Genomic DNA, 8,938 nt, shown 5'->3' on the forward strand with positions numbered 1-8,938 from the left:
ATAGGATTTACTTGAATTTTAATAATGTTTCAAATAATTGCTTTAAAAAAGTGTACCATAATGTCTCGCGATATCATATTATTCATTTGGTTTTCTGCTCTGACAGCAATATTTTGCTCGAGTTAAATAAACTTATATCTTTTTAATAACGAATCCTTAATCCGAATCCAATTCAACTACAATGAACATGAGTTAGATCCAATTTCCTTCCTGTTGGATTAGATCAAGTCATGGTCCAAAGTAGGTGCGAGTATCTCATCCCAAGTCCACGCTTCTTACATCATCCGTGGTCGCGGGTGCTGCCGTCCATGGCTCTCTTCTATAGCTCCGGTGCCATATCGAACACAAGAACGCTCAGGCACGTCAATTTCCATGCGCTGGGTGGTACGTTCCGCCATCCATGGTATCTGCCACACACACAAGCGGGGCCTTCGCTGCGAGGCCGTCGTCGTCTGCGGGTCCCCTCCCGTTGTACTGGATTCGCCACAAGATGATCTCCTCGGTCTCGTACAAGTTGGGATGGAGAAGGCACTCGTGCACTATCCATTTCATACTGAGTCTCCTGCCTTCGTGTTCTTCTTTCTCGGGTCACCGTTGTCCTTCCCCGACGAACGAGGCGTCGATCGGCCATTTCCTGCTAACAAGATCTGTAATCCGCCACTGGGAATCCCCTCGGGCTTTAGCATTCCCGAGCTGGACGTAAGAAAGCGCCCTGGGAACTGATGATCAGCTTCAGATGGACGTAACGACGGGCGATCACATGGACTGAGTCTCGGGTTCTTGAAGGACAATGGTGACCCGAGAAAGAAGAACAAGAAGGATAGGAGCCTCAGTATGAAATGGATAGTGCACGAGTGCCGTCTCCATCCCAACTTGTACGAGAACGAGGAGATCCGAATCCAGTTCAACGGGGCCATCTTAGGCGTAATTATGTAATAATTACCTTAACGAGGGAAGGATGTGGCTTCCAACATTTTGCTTGCTCTGTATCGATGTTCTTAAGGTCAAGATTGAGTTCATTTCTTACAGCCACGAACAGCTTCTGAAGAGGTTCATCATTTCCATATATTCTGCTGCCTAGATGAAGACATCCATGATTTTGGTGTATAAACAATAGTTGATCAACTATAAAATGATACTAAGCGAACAAAAATGAATATAATAAATATAAATAAAACATAATTTTGATCGATTCCTATTTACAATTCCTGAGATAGAGGTGTTCAAGAAAGCTCCCTACGAATTGATGGTCCGCTCCAGCTACCTTTCCACGGGTGTGTCCTGCTTCGTCCGCATGCCCAACTCCAAAGCCAAGGACAACAAGTTGAAGCGGAAGACGCACGGTGGAACCTAGCTCACCAACGGCAAGCCCCGTGACATACCGCATTAAGATAGGAGGGCGGTGATCGCGGAGACTCGGAGGAGCCTCAAATTCTTCAAGGACAGCGGTGATCCGAGAAAGAAGAATAGCAGCCTCGGTCTGAAGTGGATACTGGACGAGTACCGCCTGCACCCCAACTTTTTCGAGATGATCTGCTCCTCCGAGACCGAGGAGATAATCCTGTGCCGAATCCAACACAAGGGGAGGACAAGAGTGGCGGCGACAGCCTCCCAACCGGAGCCATGGAGGGCGGGACCTGCCACCCGGCAATTGATGTCCCTGAGTGTTCTTGGGTTCAATATGACTACGGAAGACGAGCCATGGATGACAGTGACATTAGATGTCTCTAGGTGTTTTGGGGTTCAATGTGGCATTGGAGCTACAGAAGGAGTCGTGCCATCGTCATCTATGACACTGGCCCCATAAAATTTACAAATGCCTTAAGGAAAATATTTCTAAACCATAAAACACCTAAAACTACTAAACAAAAAAAATCCAAATTATAAACCCAAATTATTTTAACTAAGTGTGAACTTAATACAAATTAAACTCAAAGTAAATAATTAGGTTTTTGGTACATCTAACTTCAAAGCCCAGACCTTTATTTATAGTTACAATAGGAGATAACAAGCTTGATTTTTCCGATGTGGGACTATGTGGGTCTTGCCAAACTAACAAATCTCCACCTTGGCATATCCCAACATTAACAATTAATAAAACTTACTCCACCTTTTTCACAAAAGCTTTAACGGGCAATCACCAATAATGAACACCAACCAAGTTCAAGCACTGCTTGAACTTATAAACCGAAAGGGGCTTCGTAAGCATATTAGCCGGATTGTCCTTCGTATGAATTTTCTAAATAAAGACATTTCCCTCAACAATAGTATCCCGAATAAAATGAAACTTCACATCGATGTGTTTCGTCCTCCAATGATACATTTGGTCTTTAGTCAAATGAATAACACTTTGATTATCATAGTAAATTGTAGTAACACTTTGATGCAGACATAATTCGTCGAATAAACCTCTTAACCATAAAACTTCTTTGATCGCCTCTATCACTCATCGTCATATATTCTAGCTCTGTAGTAGATAAAGCCACAACAAGTTATAAGGAAGCTTTCCAACTAACTGCACAATCGCCAATGTAAAAAAAAATATAACCTGTCAAAAATCTTCGTTTATCAAGATCCGCAACATAATCATAGTCGATGAAACCAACCAAAGTGTCACAATTTTTTCCAACGAAAGATGGATATGTTTTATCCCTTATGATGAATTCTCTCTAGTAAATGAATAATATTTCTCATATCGTATTCACGGCGGATGGAGTAATATTTCTCATTGGCTCTCAAGAAATTATCATCAATCCAAAAATTATTATATAATATTAGTATTTAGAATCATACTCTAATTAATCCTTAATTGGCCTAAACTTTACTTGAATCAATCCAATTGATCCGAACCATACTTAATCTAACCAAAACCTAATTGAACCAATATAAAATCCTCAATGACTGATTTGAAATCATCTCTAATTTGATTTTCGTTAGGTCTAATTAGAAAATATTTCATGAAGTATGGAGATGAAAATAAAATTATCTAATTATTAGAACCAAAATTTCTAACTACGATTAAACATGAGTTCCATGTGAACGAATCTAATATTATAAAAATTTTAAAATTCATAAAAAAAAATTCTAAAAATTATGGATCTATTTATGCATCCCTTAATAACAAAAATATAAAATTTACATACTACTAAAAGCCAAAGAGTCACACAACTTACCTCTACAACAATCCTCTCATGCCTGTCCACTTATATTAGGGCCATGCTCCATTGTGAAAAGGAGGGGGGGATCTATTGGTCCTTATATAGTGAAAGGAAAAGAGTCTTACTAGGGTTATGAATCCAATCAAAATATATTCGAAGTTAATAATTAATTATTTAATTTAAAGTAGTTTCTTTTTAATAGACTTTGATTAGGATTCAAACCCCCTCTTTTAATTTATTATATATATTTCTTTCCTATTTAAATTCGGATTTATTCTGAATTCAATTTGTTTAGGGATTACATTCCTCCCCCTTCAAAAGAAAAAGATCCCCAAACTTGATTATACCTTGGGTGTAATATATATCTCTCTTTGTTCCCATCATAAAATAGATGAGATAAATCAAAACATAAATTTATGTTCAATGATGAAATCTTATTGGATCCATCCTTATCTTGTTCATCCTTCATATGCATAACAAATCTTAGGTTTCACATGTTAAATGCATTTTAAAGGGACAAATTTTAGGGGATGGTGTGGAACAGTTGTGGAGAACCTTTAGGAAAAATCATACTTGGAAGGAAGGTTTTTTATTTGGGAGAGTTCAGAAAAAAAAAAAGGATTTTTTTTATTTTTTTTATTTTTTTTTATTTTTTCCTTATAAAAGTAACTCAAATAAAATAAAATTATCTAATCTGCAAGAACAAAATGTTTGTTATGCTTAAGTAAAGAATCTGCTCGTGGTAAACATAAAATCACATAAATGATTGTTTACATGTCTCATAGATCAAATCTAGGAGCAAATTTACTCTCATAACACCTTAAGTGGTGATACTTTGTAAAAGATATGGTTCCCAATTTTAAATTCATCTCATAACATCTTTAAGTGGTTATATTTTCTAAAGGATATGGTTCCCAATTTTAAACTCTAAGTCTCTTTTCCTTTAGCTAGCATAATTTTTTTATCTATTCTGAGTCGATAATAGTTTTTGACAGATCTCTTTTAGATTTCAACATCTTTTTGAATCGATTGTTGCTTTTCAGATTGTCCATTTGTTTGAGGATAAAAAATCATACTAAATTTTAATTGAGTCTCCAAAGTTTTTTTTTTTTTTTGTGAACTTCTTTAAAAACTCAATATGAACCTTAGATTCCTGTCGGATGAACCCCTTGCAATTGAATAATCTCTCTAACATACTACAATGCTAATTTCATAAAAAATCAAAAAAATTTAAAAGAAATTCTTAAAAAATTTAAATTAGTTTATGCATCCATTAATAATAAAAATTTGATACTTATATACTACTAAAAGTTAAAGAGTCAAAGAAACCTCTATGACAATCGTTTGGAGCCTCTCCACTTGGATTGACTCATTCGTTTCTTCATCATCATAGTCGTTCTTGTCTCGACTTTTTATGTACTTCTTCATACTTATCTGAGATCATTGCCTTGATGATAATATACTGATTGACCCTTTAAAGTATCTCGAGTATTATCATTGATGGCCTCCCTACCAATGATCAGAAAAGACGAGAGAGCCTTAGTCCCATCATAAATGCCTATATTATGAGTAACGAATGACCATCTTTCACCCCTCGGATTTCATTCATGAATCAAGTGACAAAGTTTCAGAGTATTTCCTTCTCTCCTTGCTTAAGTTCAAGAAGCATTATCGTAGATAGTCTCGAGCAAATATTCATGAGGAAGTGAAGCTCGAACTCCCTTGTGAGCTGAGCAAAAGAACTGATGGAGAGTGGCTTCAAGTAAGCATATCATTCTCACGCCAAGCCTTTTAACGTAGTTGGGAAGACACAATACATTAGGGTGTTCAAAGTATAGTATAATGAGATTTGGGCATGAAAAGCAATAATGTGCTCCACTAAGTCGGTACTATCGTCAAAGGCCTCCAATGATGGGAAGCGAAAGTTTGTCAAGATCAGCTCCTCTTGGATGTTCTGGGTGAATGTCGATCGATCGAGGTGGGGTTGACCGATCATTCTCCTTTGGATTGTTGAAACTCTCATCGCATCTCTTGCAAATATCAATCCATTTGTCATAGTTGGATCCTTAGGAAATAATTCGTTGAATCTACCAATTGGGTCTTGAACTTAGGTGGAGTAGAGTGGTGGTGCAATGATTCGTTAAACTTCACGATTGGAGAGCGGGGTGCTCCCTCGGCTGATAGTTTGATGGGCCTTGGGCGCTCTTGAGATGTTGGTACTATATCGAGTGGGGGGACCCTGATGGGCATCGGTGCTAGTGGCGGTTGAGTTGTTGACCATGGCTGAGATTATGGCATTGCCTGCTAGGCTATGTGAGGCAAGAGCAAAGCTATAACTCACATCATGCCCGTTAGCATCTGCACATGCTTGATGAGGTTCAAGAACACTTCAGCAGGGATGAGTAGGTGACTCGAGGTAGCCCCTGGGGGGAAGAGGCCTGTGTCATTAAACATACGCTAATATTGCATCAGCGTTTACGCCGATGTAGATACATCCATGTGCGAAAAAAGGGTGACGACTTCTCTCTTTAGTAAAAGTACTATCAGTTAGAGACAAAGCCTCCTTGCTCGAGCACTCATTGAGAGGGTTGATAGACGAACTTTCCTGCGACATCGGACCTCCTTCTAGCATAAAAAAATATTAGGAAAAAAAATCGTTAACATCTTGATCAATCTAATGTTGTTCGGACTCATATGCGTGGATTTTTTAAAGATACATCCGAGGTAGAAATATCAAGTTATCGAGGTATTTTTTGTATGAAGATCGAGATCAAGAGATTTCTCGACATGATCACTTCGACACCCAAATTAATGATAATTGTAGACGGGTGGAAAGAAGTAAAACCCCTTGATATTATATTGATGACGTGTTTTTATACGTGGCGTTGGAGGTTGCCCTATCTTGAGCTCTTATCCACTCCACGCCGGGATGACCCGAATCTTTTTCTCCCACCAATATTAACAAGCAACATTTGCCGGTGAACAACCAGGTGACAGAAAACCCATCAAACATCACTTCCATTGAATCTTTAAGCTTTCAAGTCTGTGATTACTTGGTTCCATTCAAAAAATATTGACATTATATCAGAATCAGTATGCCAAGTGACACAAACTTAAGAAAGCTTTACTAAAACAATGGGAGCAGAAACGAACGAAGACATTTATATACAAATTGGTTGATCCCTATGCTGCCACAAGCCCTAAACTCTCCTGCCCAAAGAAATTGGCCACAATCGTGCCAACATCTTGTAATCCGACACCAATACACAAGGGATTCTTGGGAACCCTGACTGCTTCCTGGCCATTGCCATTGCTGCGATCCAAGACTCGAACGTTTGGTCCATCTCTACACTTGCCCATGCACTTGCAGCCAACCACGGCCCCTTCGACGCCGATCATCTTCTCGAATTCCTCCATCAGCTCTGCCGCACCAGACCTCCTGCACTTGCCTCCCATGCAAACCTCAATCTTGTTCATCGGTTTCCTGACTCCTGATGTGCTGCTGCTCGTACTACTACTATTACAGCAACCAACACATGCACTACTGCCGGTACCACAGCATTCTTGAGAAGGTTTCAGTGCTTTAGGCTCCAAAGTTGAAGGTCGTGGACTGCACTCAGCTTCTGCAGATGGAATTGCCAGGTCTTCCAATTTGGGTTCCTGGACAGCAGCAGCTCCAAAATTTCTCATCTTGACGACCTCATCGCGTTCGCTATCGCTCGACTCCGATGAAGAGCTCGAGGAGGATTCAGCCATTGCACATTGTTTAGCCCTTGCGGCCTTCATCGCAGACTTCTCTTCCTTCCGCTTTCTCTTCATCTCCTTCTGTTGGGCTCTCAGCTGTTCTAATTCTGCCAGCAAAATCTCTGCCGCTTCCTGAACCACAAGCCGATTTGTATTGAATGTCAAGCATTTGAATTCAGATGAATAAGAACGCATTAAGAACATGATGATCATGCAGAAATTTGGGCCAAAATTAATTTGTATTCCTGCATTAATATCGATTGCGCTAATTCAGATAAACAAATTGGCAAAAGAAGGAACATTTAGCACGCACCGAGATCATCTTCCCCTTGACTTCTCCGGCAACCCCTTCGCCGGCATCGGCGCCGATCCCCAACGTGAACAACGTGGTCAGATCCCTCGATAGCCCCTTCACCAGCTTCGCCCTCTTTTTCTGCTCTTTTTTCTTCCTCTTCCCCTCGCCGCTCCTCACCGGGGAAGCGTAGTAGTTGAGGTGTCCCACGTCGGCGAACACCGCTCCGCCGCCTCCGCTTTCAGTTGAAGCTCCCATCGGCCGAGCCGAAACGCTCGCCCTCCTCCCAAACCCCACCGTCGACGAGCATGCGAGGGCAGGGCGGCCGGAATTTCGGAGAGACGGGGAGACGGAGACGGCCGGGTTTCGCCGGAGCACGGCGCCGGAGACCTCCATCGCTCGACTTCGATTCCGATTCGTTGGGAGGAGCGGTCGGTGGAGTTTGCCTGCGGTTGGGAGCGGTTTCTAATATAGGAAAATACTCGATTACGTGGCGTCGTTTAATTGGTGAAACGGTGGTTCGTTGCGTACGTGGACCACTGAATTCGCTTCGCGCCAAGAGGCTCGTGGCGGTTTGACGCAGGCACGTCTCGGCACCCGCTCACCGCGTCTCCACCACACGAGACTAGCCGATATGGACCGTCCGATTGTCCTACTCAGGACTCAACAGTCTGGATCAGAGGCAGGTGGGCGACGCGTCATCCACGATCATCATGGGGATTTCTTAAGACGACAATGCCCTTCGCCACCTCAGACCGTGGAGGCCGTTCAAACATGGTTATCGGATAATTCAAGGTTTGTTTAAAGGTATATATGTCTTTGTACTGTAGCCGTTCAAAAAAAAAGTCGTCCACTCATAATAGAAGTTGAGGTCAAAGACGGACGGCTCGACACGAATTTTACCGAGTCAAACGGATGAGAAACAATGCGCGGGCGTGGGTTGCGGGCCCCACTTGCGTTTCGTTCGCGTCGGCCGGACTCTTTTTCTGAACGTCGGTCCCACTTCACTAACTCCCATTAGCTGGCGGGTGGACCCCGCTGCGAAGGGCACATCGTACCAAAGGTTCTTGTGGCAGCATTTTTTTGTCTACGAGGCGATTGTTTACCCAAACGCATACCGCTCTTTAATTGGAGAAGTGAAGGGCTGTACGTGGGATCCGGCTGGCAAGCCAAAAAACCGGTTAAGGTAACATCGGTTTGGGTGTTTTGAGGTATCGACTCTTGTTAAAGGTATGGGCTTTCGCCACTCGACTGGAGTGGAATTCACATGTGGACCCACATGTCCGCCAAGAATAAGTCAAGAAGGTTAAGCCCGAAAGAGTCAAAAGGTTCTTCAATGGTCGGCTTCTTATCGCATGGAAGCACACCAACGTTCGATCTCGATCAGACGTTATTGTGACCTTGAATCGCATACCTTCTCGGGTCGTCAAGCCCAAGTTAAGCTAACAACCTTCTCCGCTCGAAAAATAATACGATGCATCCATCGAAGGGTTTAAATAGACTTCTTAAATAAGGAAAATTCTAAGAGCAATTCTTTTCCGCAACTCTCGATCGATTTGGTTTTGGTTCGAAATTCCCCCTCTTTCTTTGTTTCTTTCTTATATGGGATCATTTGGTCGGTCGACCATTTGTGCGGCCCGTAGGGGACTAAATGGTCTTATCAGTGCTTTCCGTACGGGAGCCAATGACTCATAATCAAGGTGCATGGCTCGAGAGCGGGTTTACTCAGCCGAGATGCAGGCTT

General features: G+C 41.9%; 1 protein-coding gene across 1 annotated transcript; it reads right to left on the minus strand.

Moving 5' to 3' along the window:
• Window positions 1-6,261: 6,261 nt before the first annotated feature.
• LOC135599834 (diacylglycerol O-acyltransferase 3-like) lies at window positions 6,262-7,635 on the minus strand. The gene is made up of 2 exons (XM_065094100.1): window positions 7,216-7,635; window positions 6,262-7,034 (listed from the first exon to the last, which is right to left on the minus strand). Exons 1-2 carry the CDS (start codon window positions 7,588-7,590, stop codon window positions 6,342-6,344), a joined length of 1,068 nt encoding a protein of 355 aa, XP_064950172.1. The 5' UTR covers window positions 7,591-7,635; the 3' UTR covers window positions 6,262-6,341.
• Window positions 7,636-8,938: the final 1,303 nt, after the last annotated feature.

Source organism: Musa acuminata, chromosome BXJ1-2 (assembly GCF_036884655.1).
Source record: "Musa acuminata AAA Group cultivar baxijiao chromosome BXJ1-2, Cavendish_Baxijiao_AAA, whole genome shotgun sequence".
NCBI classification, from domain to species: domain Eukaryota; kingdom Viridiplantae; phylum Streptophyta; class Magnoliopsida; order Zingiberales; family Musaceae; genus Musa; species Musa acuminata.

Coding starts and splice junctions, on each gene's coding strand:
- LOC135599834 (XM_065094100.1), bottom strand. CDS start 7,590: ATGGAGGTCTCCGGCGCCGTGCTCCGGCGAAACCCGGCCGTCTCCGTC. Junction 7,035..7,215: donor TCAAGGGGAAGATGATCTCG/GTGCGTGCTAAA, acceptor CTTGTGGTTCAG/GAAGCGGCAGAGATTTTGCT.